This window comes from Glandiceps talaboti, chromosome 5 (assembly GCF_964340395.1).
Source record: "Glandiceps talaboti chromosome 5, keGlaTala1.1, whole genome shotgun sequence".
Taxonomy (NCBI): domain Eukaryota; kingdom Metazoa; phylum Hemichordata; class Enteropneusta; family Spengelidae; genus Glandiceps; species Glandiceps talaboti.
Window position 1 is genome coordinate 17,540,001 of NC_135553.1, and position 21,528 is coordinate 17,561,528.

Here is a 21,528-nt window from a genome sequence, read left to right on the forward strand (position 1 = left end):
TGGGGTGGGAATTTAACTTTTATAAGATGGTTTATTTTGAAGAAAAAAGTAGTATAATATGTAAAATTGCACGTTAAAAAGGGAAGTTATTTATGATCCCCTTTAGTGACATACATACATACATACATACATACATACATACATGTACATACATACGTACGTACGTACATACATCCATCCATCCATCCATCCATCCATCCATCCATACATACATACATACATACATACATACATACACACATACATACATACATACATACATACATACATACATACACACACATACATACATACATACATGTACATACATACATACATACATACATACATACATACATACATACATCATCCAACCAACCTAACTGAATATCCTTCACTTTCAATATTCTTCAGAATGACCTCTGTGACGAATTGTAAAAGAACGTCGCAAGTGTCACACGACAATGAGGGGCTGTCAGTTTTATGAATGAATATGTATCAATTTCCACATATATAGCAACGGACTTCGGTTTTCTAGTTACCTAAATGATTTGTTCTCACGATATTCTTGTTCAGTCAAAGTTATTCGAACAAATTAATACCCTTGTCACATGGCGCGCAGTTATGTGAAGTATTGATTTGTTGCGTATCATGAGTTGGCGAGAACAAGCACCTACTTGCATCCATCCATCCATCCATCCATCCATCCATCCCAAACACAAACACAAACACAAACACAAACACAAACACACACACACACACACACACACACACAAACAAACAGACAGACAGACAGACAGACAGACAGATAGGGAATGAACATGCTGGTAGGCATAAAGGTAACTCCCCAAAACAAAACAAAAAACAAAAAAACAAATAAACAAAGAACAAAACAACAGCAACCCCAAAACAGTGACACATTCAAACAAAATACCAACACCCATCACTGCATCTTCACGACTTTTAAACTGTCCATTTATAGCAATACTGTACGTATATAAAAATGTTGTGTACTGAAACTCAAGGGTAATCCTACTCACTGTGACCATATTTGTTGTCTGTTTTACAGCTAGAGTCCGACTCCTATATTGTAGCCGGAGTTCATTACTTCGCAATGCACATGTTTGGTGATGTAGAAAACCCGAAATATATGTATCGATTTGATTTTAAGTCACAGAGTGGAAACTATGATGATTATGTAGGTGAGTTTGTTGTCATTGACTACCAACAATTACACAAGTTCCTGTGGAAATCGATACACATATATCGTAAGATAATGACAGAGTACAGATGGTCTGTCGGCAAGCTAACCCACATACAAACTAAACACTATTATTGCCACACGGTGTACAAGGTATGTGATATGCAAGCTATCAACATACTTCCATAGTGTATAAATAGGGCATCGTCGAACAGTTCAGTTTACAGGAAGACACATATAGACTTTCCTGAGCTACCAGTGAACATTTCGGATTTCGGATTTCGGATTGAGGCGTTTCAATCAATTCAAGTCTAAAAGAGCGGACAGCTCGTTCTCTTGAAGACCTAGCTCCTACAAGATTTCCAACTTTTTGGAACCTGCAATTAACACTCTTTTCGATTGAACATATCAAATAATACTCTATTTGTAGTTAGTTGATCAATCAACGTAGAATATGACCATACAGTTACTTTCAAGCTAAAAATGATTTTGAAGACGAAAATGGTGACCTAAAAAAGTTTTTTTTGAATCCCTGCAAGTTTTACAGTATATTCATAGTATACACTTTCAAGCGCGAAAATAATAAGTAGTACAGATGTGGCGTTCATGATACATGATTAGCAATTATAGAATATATTGACAGAAATGTCTTGTTATGATATAATATTTTGATTTGTAGAGGTTCCCCATATCGAAGACATTTTTTTCACTTTCGGTTGGCCATTCAAACCTTACTCTTTGATGGATTTGAGGCTGCCACTACCGTGGCCATATCCAGAAGAATTGGCTCGAAACTTCACGGACGAAGATAGAGTTATGAGTGATACAGTCATGGGCCTGTGGGCAAATTTCGCCAAATATAGGTAAATTGAAAATTTTCATAATTTGCAAACTTTCGTAGAATTCATTATGAGAGTGTTGTATGTGCCAAAGGATGGGAAACAGGGATTGAAAATTGTCAAAATTCTTCTCTTTTTGTCTATATCTTTACTTTTTCGAGTAAAGACTTATTTTACTCGTACGTAAACATATATAATAGACTGTTACCTACACGGCAACATTGTGACGTATATCCCATGTGACGTATGCAACCTAGTGAGAAAAATGTGCCCAGGCTACAAGTATGGGTTTGAGAGGTGGACAATTCGATTTGGAAGTAAAGAACTAAGTATATCTAATGGACAAAGTCTTAATTCCAAGTAAACAGTTTTCTTATTTTACTTGAACAAAACATTTTTCTTCGAAATTTAGTTTTTAGAAGTTGTAGGTGATTTCTTTACAAATCTGTCAGTTATTGTGAGCACACAGCCAAGTATACCTCTATGAATGTGTAAAACTTATTTGTGTATACCGACCCATGCACATTTTAGAAAACATATGTAAGAACATGAAATAACATGAAATAATCTAATTGAGTGTCAATCTGGTCAGGGTATTTCGAGATAAATGAAGCACAGATAGACTAGACTGACAGGTAGGCTGATGGAAAGACAGACAGACTGACATATATGCATATTCACAGTATACATACGAACAAATGTATGCACACATTTTACATCGTATGTCACACACACACACACACACACACACACACACACACACACACACACACACTTAATGTTATAGTTTGTCGTTTGTCTTTTTGTTTCATTCTGTTACTTCTTTTTATCGCCACAGTGATCCAACACCAGATGGACATTCACTTCCTGGTGTAAATGAAAAATGGACTGAATACAGAGCGTCTGATAAGGGAATTTTCCACATTGATAAAGAAAGTACAATGAAGCGAGATGACTTTGTATTTCATGACGTTAGTTTTTGGCATGGCTATGATCCTAAAGTTGTACAATCTGCAACAAACATTTGCTGTGAGTGTTCGAATGACCCTAGTCCTGGAAATCATCCAGAAGAACCTGTGAGTGGGACGCCACCAACGTTTAACTTACTACATCATTCAGGCATAAGTATTATCGCATTAGCAGTATATTTTGCTGTAGGCCTTTACATGATATTGTAATACTATACATTTGTCACTGGTTATGTAAAATTAAATCTATGATGGATAGAATTCGAAAGGTCGAAAACTGCTAAATGTTCATATTGTAGGAAGATTCAATTGATGCCTGAATAGCCATGTGTATAACTACAATGACAAATAATCGAATTGGGAGAAGAGAATGATCGTGAATGGATGGAACAGTGGATCAGAATATAATGACAGTCGATAACAACTTTCTATGTTAACAATAACTGGATGGAATCCCAAACATAATTAAACCATAAAAGATCTCACTAGGGAAACGATAATGTGACTGGTACACATATTGATTTGATTGTAGATTTTAGACTTATGGTGTAGTAATGTTTGAATGTTTTTTAAGCAAGCATGTATATTTCTAAAAACCAACAACCAACCAACCAACCAACCAACCAACTAACCAACCAACCAACCAACCAACCAACCAACCAACCAACCAACCAACCAACCAACCAACCAACCAACTAACCAACCATAAACACTTGTATCCATGCCCTATTTTCAACTCGATTAATATTCATCGTGAAATAAAAAAAAGCCATTGTCACAAGTTTGTTTCACAGCGGACGGGTATCATATTTAATCTGATCGTGTATCTGATTTCGGAGAATATTTGCGCTACTAATATAGAGTTTCAATCACCTTATAAAAACAAAAAGACAATTTTGAGTATATTTTAAAGATGAACACTTTATTAGCACACTCATAAAGAAAGTTATACTACGGAATTACACACACACTTCTTAATACGTCCTCAGTTGTACAAAACATTAATGGCGGACCCTTGATGTGTGTGTGCGTGCATTGATATACTCATAATATGAAACCACAATCGTGGTCTAAGCTTTATAGTTATGTGAGTCCTATGTGTACAAGTGGAAAATGAGTTCGATGGAATAGTATCCACTCTGTTTAGTACCTTGGTATATATCCAATTATTATTAATATTTCCGTGTTGAAATTTGATTATATTACATCATCAATGCTACATCTAACACAATGACCACAAGCTAGTAAACTACTGTATAGATATTCCCTATAACTACTGTTACAGTGTAATTTGTCCATCATGCAGTGTATCCGAGCACAGACATTATTGTCTGTAATGTGAGATATAAGTAAATATCTATGTTACTTTACTCACTCACGGATAGTAAACTAATGGAATAAAGTAGTCGTTTCTAACTTCCGTGTTTCAAAACCACTGGCAAACATTTGCTACTTATCCTTATTACTGAAAGAAAGCAAACGTAAGCACACAGAAAGAAATTGCTGCCCAATACTGACTGAGGGCGCTGCAACCGTTGAATTGCAACTCATCTTCATCACCATTACCATTACCATTACCACCATTGCCTTCATCCTCTGGATTACATTGGCGAATGTAGTCGGGGAGGGGATCGGTTACTGGTTCAGGAAAATAGTAATTTGGTCCCTGCAAACAATGTATAAGATATTCCACACCTAATGACATTCGCATGATTACAATTAACGAGTTTTGAAACTTGCGTGTAACTTGGTGTTAGAATTTCTAAAGTTCTATAAAATCCATCTTTTATTTTTAAAATGAAGAGGATTACAACTACATTTAACCTTACAACTTCCAATATCATCAGGAAATTCAAATAACAGACATATATAAGAGAAAGAAGTAGAATTAACGCCATATAACAAATTGTATGAAAGAATGTGTATGTATGTATGTATGTATGTATGTATGTATGTATGTATGTATGTGTATGTGTGTCTGTGTAGTTGCATATGATATGATGAATTAGGAGAGAAAACGTGATGGTCAGTGTTACCACCTTTCTCCCAGAATGTGAATGTTAAGCAAATGACAAAGGATAAGTAAACAAGGTGTGATGGATTAGAATGTTAAAACGGCGTTGATCTGTAACTCCAGTAGCTCCCGTGACAGAAGACGAGACCCATCGAAGTCACAGATCAGCGCCGTAATGATGAAAAACTCTTACCTCTTCACCCCCGAAAAAATTGGCCGAGCAGATTTCGTAATACATCCCTTGTTGATGGGCCAAATACATGTTATTTTTAGCTTCGTCAGTCCAGTTCATACGATTAAGGTAATCATAGAATGATATGTTCGCATACTGAGTGGGTTCCTCAATTGTCACCTGTCCTTCTTGCCTATCAACACACAATGGTAACGATTTAAGAAGTGAGAAGGTCACAAATTATAATACAAACTAATGTAGCACAATATAGCAAAGAAAAGTATAAACTGTATTTAAATATCATTTTAAGAATTAGCTCTCTAAACCAACAACTTTTCCTATTATGTATTATTCGGAGTAGCTGTTATAGCCCACCCATGACATGTATAATTTTAAGTGGCAGTGGCCACATGTCAAACGTGATGGCGAATTGGAGTGGTTTGTATGCAGAAGTAGAAGTGACGTCATTTCAATGTTAGGTAATAGTAGGTCTGTCTGTAAAAAAAACATCGTGCTGCCGAATGAAAACTCTAGTCATTCTGCATGGTGTGGTAGTATATGCTAATATATTTTGTGTTAATTGTCTTGTCATACATCTGGTTCCTAAGACTTACCCGTACTTAATTTTGCTCACCCCAACAGCTTGTGCCATGAAGTCGGGTATTAAGGAGCTTTCACAAAAAAACAGCCGAGTTCGTGGATATACGTAGAAGAAAGCCAGACACATCTCTTCCTTGGTACCTAATCCACCCTGTTATTTGTGAATTGAAAGAGATAGGATACTTTATACAGTTTCGATTTACAAGTACTAACTACCAATCGCATAATGATCCAATAAAATTAATGTTTCCGCATTCAAAACAAATGGTATCTCCAAATAAAACCAATGATGTCAACCAACTTTAGGAAAATTAACTTGGTAATAACGTAATAAGGCTATATTAATAAACACCGCCTAAGGGGTCGGGGACAGAGAATTTTTAGGGGGTACTTGAATTTTTTGGGATATGTCAGGCGGTCCCTAAAAAATGCAAATGTCTTACAATCCAGGAAGGGATACTTCATTTTGAGTGTACAACGGAGTATTTGAATGATTCAGAAATAAAATCTTCTGTGACCCCACATAATCGGTGTTTGTGAACGCAGTCTAACTACACCTATGATACAATATCCTTGGATTCATAACATAATACATTCTCATTTAGAGCTTACAACTTACTTTAATACATGATATGAGTTAACCACTTGTTGCTTGATCTAGTTGTTGATCAGATCAGATCAGATCAGATCAGATCGCGCGCGCGTGTGTATGTACTTACCCAAGTTGGCGTCTGTCGATCCATTGTACTGTACTCACATTCCACTATAAAGTTGTCACCCTTGGAATAAATAAATAAGACCACTTTTTATGATTTGTACCTTCATATATTGATGTGTATGAACGTATTTCTCAGTAACTACAAGTATCTCTTTATTATGTATATGTACAAAAGTATTAATATCTACATACACATACCATTCAGTTCGAATCCATACATATATGATATGTATATATATATATATATATATATATATATATATATATATATATATATATATATATATATATATATATACATATATATACATATATGTATATATATATATATATATATATATATATATATATATATATATATATATATATATATATATTCATATTATTCATATTGTGCTGAACAGTATCAATTTAGAGTATGCAATATGTAAACTGGTGGTTTCGAGGCTTACGTGTATGTATGTTTGTTACATATATCGCTAATCTCTCTGTACCCAAGTGAAGTTCATTGTTCGGACGCGAGGTATCATACTTTGCCGTACTTCCGGCTAATTAGTTATGAAGTTCACAGTCACGCGTATTGCACTAACAGTAAGTATGACATAGTCATTATCTTTTATTGCCATGGTTACTTACCGGTTGAATTATCACTTCTTCTCTTAAGGTACGCATTTCTTGATAGTTAAAGTCGTAGTGGTTATCGACCAGGATGTTGGGCAACTCAACTCCGTCTCGTATGTGTCGCACACGTATAGCATGTCCCGCTAGATGACTGTGTAAGACACCAGCAAAGATGTGGAGTTCTGTCGTCTCGTTCGTGTGACGGTTTGTTAATGCCTGTAGGAAATATGCTTTAAACTTTATCTACCGTAATTCTATCTTGGCTTGTCAATGGTGCCAGGTATGTATGTATGTATGTATGTATGTATGTATGTATGTATGTATGTATGTATGTATGTATGTATGTATGTATGTATGTATGTTTTATGTATGTATGTATGTATGTATGTATGTATATATGTATGTATGTATGTATGTATGTATGTATGTATGTATGTATGTATGTATGTATGTATGTGTGTATGTATGTATGTCTGTCTGTCTGTCTGTTTATGTATGTATGTATGTATGTATGTATGTATGTATGTATGTATGTATGTATGTATGTATGTATGTATGTATGTATGTATGTATGTATGAGTGCGTGTGCGTGTGTGCTTTCGCGCGCGTTTTTCATCATTCATTTATTATTACCAATGGCAACGTTTTCACATGCAAAGAACCTAACCTCTCAATAGGAATTAAGTTATGTTTATTGAGTTGAGCTTTAGAAACCAAGAAATTAGATCGAACAAAAGGACAGTCCCTGGATTTTTTTTACAGCCATTACCTTATAATGAGTCCATTCCTACACAGCCTTCCCAGCTAGTCTGTATTAACCGTTTACTGTTATCCATACGTGTATTTTACATTGTCCCAAGTGTACCATAGACATTGGAGAGCTGTACCTAGCAAATACTGGTACTTGTAGTATTTGCTATTGATTTCATTAAGTTCTAATACCAAATATTCTTTATTCTTTGATACGAATTTTTCGACACTTTGTTCTGCTATTAAGGCCTAAAAAATTGTTTGGTTCCCGTTACCCGACCCCCACCTAGTTTTTCACTACCGACTCTAAACTTTTTTTTTTTGTATTCGAGAAAAAAAATAAAATCGCGAAGATTGTGAAGTCTCGCGAGAAATAGTGGATGCGGAAACTGACATCAACTTAAAAAAGACAAAATAAAACTGTTCTTTCAATCTTTAATGGTTGTACATCTGATGGGAAGAAACCAATAACACGGAGGCCATATGAAAACAACGGAAAACATAACTACCTGAACTGGACAGTCACATGAAAAATAAAATCTACCTACCCAGTACCCCACCTATTCTAAAATTGAGGGTAATCGGAACCACGCCATTTTTTTCTAGGCTTAAATCTATACTTGTATGGTTTGCATTCTATTATAACGTGATGAAGGACACAGCTCGCAACGTCATAAAGGTTGGAGTAAGAGTGACGTCACTTTTGGTACTATATATCGAGTTGATAGACGCCCTCATATTCAACTGTTGTCTGACCTCGTCATAACATTTATTTGCTAATAAATATGGTTGAAATGAATTCAAATCTTCACTTACATTTTCCGTACAGTCACCAGAACAGTGGGCAACGAACTTGAAACTTTGAGATTGAGGAGGCACAAATGTACTCAGAGGAGTAACTAAACCACCAGTAGTAAGCAAGGTTGCGTCGTATTCCCTTAGCTTAGACGTATAGTAAACTCGCAAACCAGAGCTATCGTAAATTGCTGAAAATGAGTGAGATGGGAATATATATACATTTAGTAGCTAGCTAAGCTAGCTATTGGCAAGCACTGAACATGGAGCAAACAACTCAAGGGCAAATGTATATTTATATTGACGTCCTGGACGCTTATCTATCAGATCAACAAAAGGGAGCAGTAAGTAATTATGAGGGGGGGGGGGGGGGGTTAGAGGAACTCAACCGCAATCTGTCACGAAAATTAGAACCTCCCCTGATTTCATTAACTAAAAACACAAATCCACATTACCCCCCCCCCCACACACACATGCTCACTTCAAGACATGCTAGGGTTATTTGGATACTTATAATATAATCAAGTTTAAAGTTGGACTGTAGGACTATGGGTCGTACTCACTGTCACTGTATTCAGAGTTGTCGTAGTGTGTTTCAAAGAGTATGAACGTGGGATCTTCAGGACCACCCAGTGAGAATCCTGCGTTGTCAGGGAAATAGAATGCCTGTAATAATGACAATTGGTATGTTATGTGTTTATTAATTATCATAATTTGTTACTGGATGACGTCAGATATTTCATTTTCAGTATGATTATTAATTGGTTTCTTTTCATTCCTGAATCAATAATTTACAATGTTTTGCCTTTGAAGTGACATCGTGCACAGTTTGTCGCTTTTTTAGCTGATACTATGCATTATCCAGTTATTATTATTAATATCCAGTCAGTCAGTCAGTCAGTCAGTCAGTCAGTCAGTCAGTCAGTCAGTCACTCACTCACTCACTCACTCACTCACTCACTCACTCACTCACTCACTCACTCACTCACTCACTCACTCACTCACTCACTCACCTAATCATCAATAAATTAATCAACAAATCAACCATTTGATGTAAATCTTACCCCTCCGCCAACTGCCCAAGCCATGACGATGGTGCTGCAAGTTTCCAGATCGTCTGGCATATTTGGATTGCCGCAGTTCCCGCTAATGTGTGCACTCTCATTGAAAGAGCCACTACATTGATAGACTATGAAATGGTGAACAAATGCTTCATTGCCAGGTTGGATTACTGGTTCATACTGTTCGAAAAAAAAATGAATATGCTTTGATACAGTGGCGATCAAGTATGGTATGATGTGATAATACAAACATTTGATACAGTGATAATAAAACATGGCATGATGGGATAATATTCATTCGTTAACTTGGTTGTATCAACAATAAGAAATACAAAGGTTGCGATAGACCAACTGTTGTGGTTTCACCCTGAAAGTCAGAATCCAGCAACCTTGTGTTTAGACTGCAAGATATACGTCGTGTGGGAGGGGTTGACCGATGTGTGAGGGCGCTCCGTCATGGCGTACCTTACAGACTACCGTGTGTTATACATATTGAATACATATATATTTCCTTATTTAAAAGGCAACATCTGTTACTGACATTTGACCGATGTTCGTCTTGAAGTACTACTAAACCATAGTGACTATAGAGTTTCAGGTAGGCGGCATTGATAGCACGCAAGCATATAAAATGATACATTTGATCTCACTGTGAACACAAATCAACGTCATGGTTGGATGAAACAAGGAAGATTCAAACACAAAACTGTTTATTTGTGTTCAAAGTGAGATAAAATGCAACTTGTGCTATCGCACTATCAGTGTGTGCATTTTGTTGAATGTAAAAAAAACGTTGTGTGAGATTGAATCTCCATAGTCCTTCTGGTTTGGCAGTAACACAAACTGTTTGGTAGTAACACAAATCATTAATTATTTGAAATATCCAATGATGTATATTAATAAATTGCAATTAAGGATATTGTAATCTGTGGTACCGTCAAATTAACCACAGATAACTGTTGTTCGTGATACTATGATCCTTACCTTAATCACATGCTGTTTCCCATTGAATCTTGGGAGGTGATAACCGAGACACATGTATGTTGTGTCCTTGTGAGAGGGCACCTTGACCTTCATATTTAAAAGAATGAAAACAATTAAAAGGTCATCTTGAACAATGATAGGTCAACATTCACTACAGATATGACAATGTAATTGTTAAGTTAGTGTTATAATAGGGTTTCCCAAGAGCTACACTTTCTCTTTAGCAAACAGCGCACTCTACACTTGAAAGTTTATTTTAGACTCAAAGAGGGTAAAATTAGAAATCCTAGTTTGAAAGAGGTTGCAATGTGAATGTTTTTATCCTCAAACGGCCAGAGTTTAATCATATCTGCTTTACTACAGAGGCTGCAATGGATTGAGTGCTCCCCGGGGAGTTGAGGAAGTATAAAAGGGGTGTTGTGCTGCTGTAGACCTTTGCCAGGTAATAACGGTATCATAAACATTAACATTATTATTATCAGTATTAACATTATTATCATCAGTATTAGGAATGACTTGTGTATCCCAAGAGCTAAACATAGGACAGGACAATTCACTGTGAAGTATGCAGGCTCAAAACTGTGGAATAGTATACCACTTGATATAAGAAATATTCAATACAGGTCCAAATTCAAACGAGAATACAAAAAATATTTGCATGTGTCTAGTTTTTCTTGTAAACAATAATTAGTTAATAGTTAGTTATTCTTCTTCCATGAATATATTGTATGTTGTAGCCGTATGTTTTTTGAACATAAGCCCAGACTATTGTATTTTGTTTGAATAAGTACACTGTATGTATTTAAGGGGATGGACACGATTAGTTACTTAATAACTACTTCCAATCTCCTCTTTCCCGTTATCATGTAATTGTATTATTTCCTTGTATATTGTATGTTTAAATATTGGGAATAAATCATATTATTATTATTATTATTGGCTGCTAATTATTGTGGTTTGCATTCTTGTATTCTTGTCTTCTTATATATATATATATATATATATATATATATATATATATATATATATATATATATATATATATATATATATATATAAACTTAGTATATGCTCAATGCGATATCTATGTAGAGCGGTATAAAGCGGTATAGAGCGGTATCAAGCAAGATACACGGAAACCGTTACATGGTGTTTCACGCTGTTGCGATCATCAAACGACTAACGGTATAGTTTAATGAAGTTCCAAATTCAAAGTTAAAAAATACCATTTGAAGTGATATGCTTGCCAGAGTGGAAGTTGGTCAACGTATATTTATTTTCATGTCGGCACTTTATATTATATATATATATAAGACTAATACCAAATCTGACCTGAATTCAAAACTTTGGTTCAATCTGTTCCAAAAATACTCACGTTAGGCTGTAATATCTCAAAGGTGTTGACGTCATCTCCCAAGTTGTTTACTTTGGGCTGGTCAAGGAGATACACACTGCGGGAACCCCTCGACTCACGTCCATGCCAAGGTAAGGGTTTGTCGTCTTCAGGGTCGTCGGGGTGGTAGGCCCAAATCAAACGCACGGTGTCGCCCTAATGTATGATTTACAGGGGAGAATACCGATATATATATATATATATATATATATATATATATATATATATATATATATATATATATATATATATATATATATATATATATATATATATATATATATATATATATATATATATATAGTAAATAGCATCAAACTCGTAGAATAGAGTGCTCGATGCTTGGGTAAGCAGGGCGGGAATAATCAAAGTGAGTTGGTTGGAACTTGAGGTGCTAAGTTGTAACTCCGAGTTTCACGCTCAATGCGTTCATCAGACAGTTGAACGCATTGAGCGTGAAACTCGGAGTTACAACTTAGCACCTCAAGTTCCAACCAACTCACTTTGATTATATATATATATATATATATATATATATATATATATATATATATATATATATATATATATATATATATATATATATATATATATATATATATATATATATATATATATATATAACTGTTTACTAACACCTTGTCAACACAGTCAACTTCAATATCCTACGACACATAACAATTCGATGTTATTCCCCAATATTTTTCTTCATGCATCCAAGGAATATACGAGTGACCTAAGGGGGCTTCGTAACTACGAGTCGATAGACAAGTCACCCTAGGTCACCAGTATTTTCCGGCTGAATGAAGAAAACTATTGGTCAATATAAAAGGAGTACAGAAACTGAAAAGCAGGAAAGACAGTAGTACATATACTTTGACAGGGATGGGGAAAAGATTTACACTGTGAGGCCTGACCATTTGTCAATAAGTTTTCCATATCTGTCATTTCTTTTGGAAATATACAGTTCAGTCTTCATTGTCATTTTAATATTCAAAATAACTAAGTTTAAGGATGGTATAGTTTTTTTTTAAGTTTGCAGTCAAAAATTGTTTTCTTTACAATCAGTAACAAATGATTTAGGAGTAATGAGAAGGCAGTGTCACCTAACAGAATTTGTTTAGCTGATAAATTTTGTGGGGCTCCAGTAAAAGAGTCCCACAACATGGTAAAGCTGTTCCAGATACACCTGACACTATCACACTCAACAAAAAGGTGTAACAGAGTTTCTTCTGTTTGTTCACAAAATGTACAAAGATTATTCTTTGTTCGAGGAGGATTCATTTTGTATAATCTTATGTTTGTGAAAATCAGATTATGCACCAATTTCCATTGAAAATCTTGTAGTTTGGATTCCATAGACACTTTAAAGGGTAACAAAAATATTTCTGACCATTCTTCATCTTTAATGGAGAACATTTGTGAAAAATACAGTATACTCTTTGCAGGTATGAAGTACCTGGATGAAATGTGCTTTCTAATATCTCTAACTTTACAGCTAGATAACCGAACAAATTTATAAAAATAAAGACCAACTGGTAACTCTGGTCGAACTAGTAAAGGTTTACACTCCTTCCAATGAGATGGGATAGCGTCAAGGATACCTAGCCAAACCATAAAGTGGTTTAAGTTACAACCAAGCTCCTTGAGATCAGTTTGATTTTTAAATCTAGAATTCTCTCCAAATATGTCAGCTAAATAGACAATACCCTTCTTATACAGGTACGAGTTAAAAACTGGTTTGTTATTTATGAGAATATTGACATTATTCAAAATAATCTGCTCAGCTGGGGAGGTGGAGGAAAACGGGTTGATTTCTTGCCAACAGTGCAACATGCTCCTATAGAAATCTGGAAGCCAAACTGGCAGATACTTAACATTATAATTACATCTGAATATTATCTGTCCTCCAATATCTTTAGTGAAGTAAGAGAAAAAGAGTTTCCAAGGATGATTAACTGTATCTGAAAGGTAGCGGTTGACCCATACAATTCTGTATGCTTTATACAGTGAGAAAAAATCGATCATGCTGAAACCACCTTCCTTTATGTCTCCAATTAAAGTATTCCTACTGACCCTGTCTGGGCCATTCCATAAGAATCTATGTATAACACTGGTGACCTGTTTCAGATCACTACTTTTCACATTAATTAAATTGAAGACTTGTAAAGTTTCAGAGAAGCCGCAAATAAAAACAAATAAAAAAAAAGAAGAAAAAAAAGAAGAAAACTATTGGAGAAAACATAATTATACCAGCGCCCGTAATATTAATATCAAAGTAAAAGTTGGGAAAGTAATGGCAAATTTGAACGTTTTGACACATATTTCGAGGGAATATAGGTGAATACAGGAGGGCCAAATGAATACAAGCTATGCTTACGTATACGCACTATTGTAATCACTAACAACATGGTGCATTTTTTCCCAAAATGGACGTTGCGTATAGCTTTCAGTTGTAACCTAATATTACAAGATTACAAGTTTTTTTTGATGTACTGTAAATATATGTCTCAAAAGAATGGATTGTTTACTTTTATCATCCAATCATATCGTCACATTGTAACAATGAATCAACACCTACCGTTATCATCCAATCCTGAGCATCGTCACAAGTGTCTAGTTTTCTTTCAAACTTCAGAATAGTATGATCATCTATTTCAGCTCCATACAGTAACTTGTAGTCTTGTTTGTCGTCAACACGAGGCTCCCCATAATGCAACGCATGTTGATCCTGTCAATATAACACACATACACATCTGTCCAATTATACACATACACATTGTAATCCACTAACTGTAGTTTCAAAATACCACTGTGCTAGAAAAGTAGATATAGCAACTGAATTCGTGCATTTTATGTTGATCGCACTAAGTTAATATTTAAGTTCATATTTATGTATCTCAATAACATACCATCAAAAAGATAACAAAATACAACACAAAAACAAACAATGTACATGCCAATAGTAGGCAGTTATAATTTATTATATATATACACTCGGACTTAAAATGCAGTTAAGTAAAGTTGAGCGAACTTGATTTTTCAGAGTTAGTTACAAGAATGTACTGTAGTATTATCCCTTTCAACACGTGGCTGTGATTCAGACAAAGATACATATATTTTTTTAATTTCTGAACATGTCAGATATTTTATTATTTTTTTTTTAAATTTCTGAATATGTCAGATTTATCATAGCCTGCTTACTGCGCTGTCGAAATACATCATGAGCTGGTCGTACCTCCTAGCCCTCGTTGCCTCAATCGTTACCTCTCGTACCTGCTAGGAGTTCCATACCCACCGTGACGTATCCACAAGGTACGACAGCTAACGATGTAACACAACACAGTCAAGTATACATCATCTACAGAGTAAGTGAAGTTATAAACAATAGACGTACATGTACATTGTTTATCGTCTACTGTCTACAGTGAAATTCAGTCGGTCTTGAAGCTCGATCGCTACTGTAACAGGTACTAAATAATGTAATCATCAGCGATTATATATTATGTAACCTATTCTTCAACTCATTGAAATACTTTTGTGGTAAGCAAAGGTCATGACGTCATCAAGTATTGTTGTAGAGGCCACATGACACATTCACACAATACATGCTGACCATAGGTACAGTCACTCAAAACGTCAGAGACGTCACCAATATACTTCAAGAGCTCCACAATTGAGAACAACTGAGAGGTCATCGCCCTTTCATGGATCCCCTAGACGCTTTTGATTGAAATGTTGGTGTCTGACTCTTGTAAATATTCTGTAGTAGTCGGCCATTAGTTTTATGGGGACATGAAACTTACAAAAAACCCTATAGGACACAAAGTTGTCCTATAGGATCCTATAAAGAAAACATGCCCTATTGAGGTATCTTATATGACAAGTTTTTGCCCTATAGGACACTATAGAGCAAAGTCTGCCCACTTGAGCTACCCTATTGGTCATTTTTGTAGTCCTGTAGGAAAAAAATGTGCCCTGTTGAGCAACCCTACAGGACATTTGTGTTTGTTCTATAGATATCAATGTACTAAATGTGCCTTGTTGAGCACCACTTGTGTGTGTGTGTGTGTGTGTGTGTGTGTGTGTGTGTGTGTGTGTGTGTGTGTGTGTGTGTGTGTGTGTGCGTGCGTTTGTTTGTTTGTTTGTTTGGATGCGTGTATGTGTCCCCGGGGTCATGTAGTAAAACCATCCTCAAAATCGACATTTCACATTCAGAGACCATTTGGATTGATGTTATGTTATAGTAGCATAGCATGTACATACTATACAACATATACCGTACGTAACCATATACCTTCCGTGGGTGGAGGGTCTATGGCGTAACGTATGAAAACAACACATCTAGTACTGGGAGTGAGTTCAGACTACACATGGTCTTTGACTCGAAGTAGGCGAAAGTTCAATGTCCTTTCATGTACATGTTTAAACCTTTATATTGAAACACTTAGAAAAACGAATACAAAAGTAACACAATACAGCTAGATCAATGTAATGGATTGTCTGTAAACTCATCCCATAATTTCTCACTCATGGCCACGGTGTTCCATCTTATGCTCACACATATCTACGCCTAAACTGTCGTAAGACCTGGTTGAATCATAGACCCTGGGTTGAGGGTCTATGGATGAATGCATCACTCCGCAAGTTTAGAGTTGTACAAAACAATAAGTATTTTGTTTATAACGGTCTGAAAAATAACTGTGACTCCTGACCCGGGCACTTGACCACATAGCTTTATGGGCGTACACACACAATTTCACATAAAAACTATTATAAATGCTAAAAGTTTGGTTAAAAGACATTTTGAACAGTTATCCCAATGTGTACAATCAACTGCAATTCAGACACAGGTACTTTACAGACTGTAATGGACACAGTAATTATCTTTTTAAATACACCTTCCACTACAGAATTTGAGTCAGTTCCATGGTCAAGCCTTCCCTACAGGTGGTACAACTGTACTCTCAGAGATTATCCTCTAGTTCTTTCATCGTGTAGCGTCTATGTTTTGTTCTCGCAACTTTTGTTCCTTGATCACTTCAAACTACTAGTGGTGTAGAGGCCTCGTGATGTAGGTGATACACAAGTATTATGCCATTTCACACGGTGACATAGTTATATTTTATGCTGACATATAAATCCACGCATACACCTAACGAAATTCTGGGAGGGGCGGGAAACTCCATGGGTATAATTATAAGGGGAGGTTTCCGCGCAGACCTCGAAACCCAAACAGATGTCTCAGTTATCACATTTTACGAAAAAGGAGATAATTTCTCACACCAAAGCCTAAGGGACCGGACAGAATTTACGGCAGAGGGGGGGGGGGGCCTGGGGAGAAATTGGGGGGGCCATGAAAAAAATGGGAGGCTTGAAGGGGGGGGGCCATGAAAATTCTCATGGTTTGAAAGGGGGGGCCGCGAAATATTTTGTCATTGAAAAAAATTAATGTTAGAAAATTTAGCATTGCATGAGATAGCACTTGATATCGCCTTTAATATTGAATGTCTACACTTTCATTTATGTATTAAAATGGAAGTGTGTACGTTTGTATGTACCTATTTAGTGAAGCATAAAAACACTACTCAAGATTAATTTGATACACCCTGAATTACTCTTATATACGCCAAGTTGTTCACACACACACACATATGTATACATACATACATACATTTTAGCACTGTGGAAACAGGTTCAGTGTGTAATTACCATCAAGGATACATATATATATATATATATATATATATATATATATATATATATATATATATATATATATATATATATATATATATATACATATAATTTCATTCTTCTTTCGCCAAGTAGAGTGCTCGATCACCTTGGAGAGCTATCATACATAAAAATGAAAGAAGACGAGTCTGATATTACATAGTGGAATTACCACTATGTAATATCAGACTCGTCTTCTTTCATTTTATATATATATATATATATATATATATATATATATATATATATATATATATATATATATATATATATATATATATATATATATATATATATATATATATATATATATATATATATATATATATATATATATATATGGTAATATACTAGCATAGGACCTGTAATTTATGTGATTAAAAAGTGACCTTTTAGTGAAAAATGTAAATACAAAAACGTCTGGCCAGATTAATTTAGATAGGTGTTTTATTTCTTTCCTTGACACTATTCTTGAGTTTCACTCTCAGACTCACTAGAGTCTGAAGATGTGAGGCAAGACTTGTCTTTCTTTCTATCTAAAACCAGTGAAATTAAACTATTTCCCTCCTCAGCATCATCAAATGCATCTATCTGTACTAAATATTGTAAAGCATTTAGATGTCTAGCCCTGCGTGGTGTTAAGTGTTTTTTCATCAGTGACTTTGCACTAACTTTGGTAGTTGCCTTCTGGCCGTATTTTGGCTGGATCATGGAAACTTGCCTTTATATAAATTCAAGATTATGAATAAAGGGATTGTATTGCAAAGGCTATTCATCATTGACACTGCACTTCAAGCTTAATGTGAATGGTTTAGAAAACTGTGAGTAATACTCATCTGATCACTGTACAGTGTATTGAAAACAATTCTGAATTTGCTGTCCCCATCATGAAGTCACAAATGCCTGACACTATAGGTTTAAATATGTATGGTTTTGGAACTGAAAGCATATTGATTACATCTAAGTATTCCACAACATTCTGAATTTCTTTGCACTTTCATGAAGTCACAAATGTCTTACATTTACATGTGTATTGGTAATGCATTTGGTGTAGGAAAGTGAAAGCTATATTTGTCAGACCTCAGTGTGCATAAAATCCTTAGTTTGCTAGCACTTCATGACATCACAAATGTCTGACATTAGATAGTTATTGTGTTATGAGTATAAATAGATATTTGAATACACTATGTAGGTGATGTGATGTCCTTAGATACTCCCCACAAATGTCCCCACTACAGTTTTTCACAAATCACGCATGTGAATGTGTGTTTACTCTGTGTCTGTGTTTCTGTGTATGTATCAGTGAATGACAGTTAAAACCACCACATCAAATGCCTTGGTATTAAGTGATGACTACTTATGGTGTCTAGTTGGGAAATAAACAAGATTATACCACATGTGTATGATTACATGTATGGTCAAAATGTTTTGTTTTGTTTTGTTTTCTAAAAAACTTCCTCTACAACTACTAAGTTGTTTGGGCTGAAATAGTAACATAATAGTAGTACCAAAAGAAAAATTACAGTTGTGCTACAGTAACAAAAAAATTTGTACTCTTTTTAGTTATTGTAGGGGGCAGGATATTGTGCACTTTTTTTCTTTCTTTCTTTTTTTTTTTGGGGGGGGGGGCCATGAAATTTTTATACTTTTGAAAGGGGGGGGCTGTGAAATTGGTCACAGTGGATGGGGGGGGGCCAGGAAAAAAACCAAGTCAGAGATAATTTCTCCCCAGGCCCCCCCCCTGCCGTAAATTCTGTCCGGTCCCTAATGTATAACATTCCGATATGTCATACATTTGTTGTCACTGTTGTGTTTGAGGTTTTGGAACCGTTATAATTCCGTATAATCGTTCTTGAACCCCTCCCTAAACTTGAAAGTATACTGTTTCTCAAACATTTAATTCCTAAAAGAGGACCCCTGTCGTACGGACTTTCATCATGGATGTAGAACAACTGGCAACGTAATATATTAAAACTAAGCGAGACCTTGTAAATATCGATTGACTGAGGAAGTCTTCAAGTCGACTTTGTCTGAAAGTCTGTTTTGTAAACTGAGACCGTTGTGGTTGTCAAATATTTAGATAGTAAAGTTGTCTCAAAATGCATGCCTTACTAAATTCTATTTTTCAATGGTAACGTCATTCAGACACAATTTAAAATACATGTCCACGAAATCCAGGCCGTATTTTTTGGGGTGTTTTTCAGATCTCTTCAGTTTTGACGTAAATTCGGTTATTGCTCAATTATGTAATTAAACCGAGTCACAATACAAATAGATGTGTCAACTCTTATTTGTCTTTTCTCCCTTACCGTAAAACGCTTCTTCCCGTTACTTTTCACCCATCCAATAACGATATCCGACCCTGGCATACCACCGTTGGGCGAAAATCCAAAGCCAACATAACCAGTCGTCTGTACATGTACTTCAAAGACGATCTTCTCAGAATCAAATTTCCAGAATAATCTGTACCTGCTGAATTCATCTAAGAAGGCATCGTGAGTGAAGTCGTCTTCGGTTGGATTTACTGGGGCTGCTTCAGTTGTTACAAATTGTATCACCAGAATCATAAAGATTTTAAACCATATGTATTCCATGATAAGGAGATGTTAATATACACTTGTCAAACCCCCTGACCATGTAGCTGTATACGCTCTTACTAATCTAAAAGTGACAGTCTCGGGGGGGGGGGGGGCATTTAACCTTTCGAGTGCATTGTTTATTTCGTCTCTTTGTCATTTAAACGAGTACATGCATATGGAAAGCACTTTATATAATAGTGCGGATCGGTGTAACGCGGTACGGTCGCTACAAGAGCTATTGTTATGTATCATCACGTGATACAAGTAAATTATCGCGGTGAAAGGTACGACCCTGTGGTCGAATCAGACTTCTTTTTAAGTGTTTCGACTCGCTAAGCTCCGTGGCTATTAAATTATTTTTAAAACCACATTTCAACAAAGTGTTCTATAAAGTTACAATGCTTTATTGCATTTGATATTCAAGTGTCTAGAGAGTTAATCAATTCGGACACTCGATGAGTGTATTTGCTTTCTTATGTAATGACTTAGAGCGTAGACAGTGGGGGGGGGGGGGAATTCCCCTCCATTATACATGTTATATATGCTTAGATATACGATAACCGTACATACGTGACACAACGTTAAACAAGACTAGGATGTACTTTACCGTTATGTTTCATTATGATTACACGGTTTAGATCACCTAACATCGAGGATACTATTACTGTATAGGGCGCCCTCATTCCATACAAATATAACCAGTGTATGTATGTTTTATTTCAAAATTGAAATGCTGCTATACGATAATGTTTAGAAACAATAATGTAATATAAATATAAATATATATATATATGTAAATATATATATATATATATATATATATATATATATATATATATATATATATATATATATATATATATAATACATGTTCGGTATGTCCCTTTCGACTATACAGTGATACATATAAATAGACATTATGATATCGTAATCTTTTAATGCAATGACACAACTATCTGTTTAATAAATGAATTATACGATTCTGAAATGTTGTACTTCTGTAAATGTTCACGTATAAAGCAGTGTTGTGTTTTCTTTCATTTCAAGAATCACATTAGTTAATTCCATACATTGTTTTATTCGTCTGAACATCTACTCATCTACTCTGGCTTTTTCTC

At 35.3% G+C, this 21,528-nt stretch overlaps 2 protein-coding genes across 2 annotated transcripts in view; one reads left to right on the forward strand and one right to left on the reverse strand.

Moving 5' to 3' along the window:
* Window positions 1-3,197, forward strand: part of LOC144435428 (fatty acyl-CoA hydrolase precursor, medium chain-like) — an 8,010-nt gene extending 4,813 nt beyond the window's left edge. The window contains exons 7-9 of the mRNA XM_078124023.1: window positions 1,049-1,181; window positions 1,860-2,043; window positions 2,858-3,197. Coding sequence (XP_077980149.1) covers window positions 1,049-1,181; window positions 1,860-2,043; window positions 2,858-3,197 — 657 coding nt within the window. The remainder of the gene's footprint in view (window positions 1-1,048; window positions 1,182-1,859; window positions 2,044-2,857) is intronic.
* Window positions 3,198-3,940: 743 nt separating this feature from the next.
* Window positions 3,941-20,469, reverse strand: LOC144435660 (DBH-like monooxygenase protein 1). The gene is made up of 12 exons (XM_078124260.1): window positions 20,141-20,469; window positions 14,677-14,826; window positions 12,078-12,251; window positions 10,703-10,789; window positions 9,722-9,898; window positions 9,221-9,323; window positions 8,679-8,848; window positions 7,128-7,328; window positions 6,493-6,552; window positions 5,788-5,924; window positions 5,195-5,366; window positions 3,941-4,653 (listed from the first exon to the last, which is right to left on the reverse strand). Exons 1-12 carry the CDS (start codon window positions 20,423-20,425, stop codon window positions 4,450-4,452), a joined length of 1,920 nt encoding a protein of 639 aa, XP_077980386.1. The 5' UTR covers window positions 20,426-20,469; the 3' UTR covers window positions 3,941-4,449.
* Window positions 20,470-21,528: the final 1,059 nt, after the last annotated feature.

Coding starts and splice junctions, on each gene's coding strand:
- LOC144435660 (XM_078124260.1), bottom strand. CDS start 20,425: ATGGAATACATATGGTTTAAAATCTTTATGATTCTGGTGATACAATTT. Junction 10,790..12,077: donor TTGAGATATTACAGCCTAAC/GTGAGTATTTTT, acceptor TTAAATATGAAG/GTCAAGGTGCCCTCTCACAA. Junction 4,654..5,194: donor ATTTTTTCGGGGGTGAAGAG/GTAAGAGTTTTT, acceptor CATTGTTTGCAG/GGACCAAATTACTATTTTCC.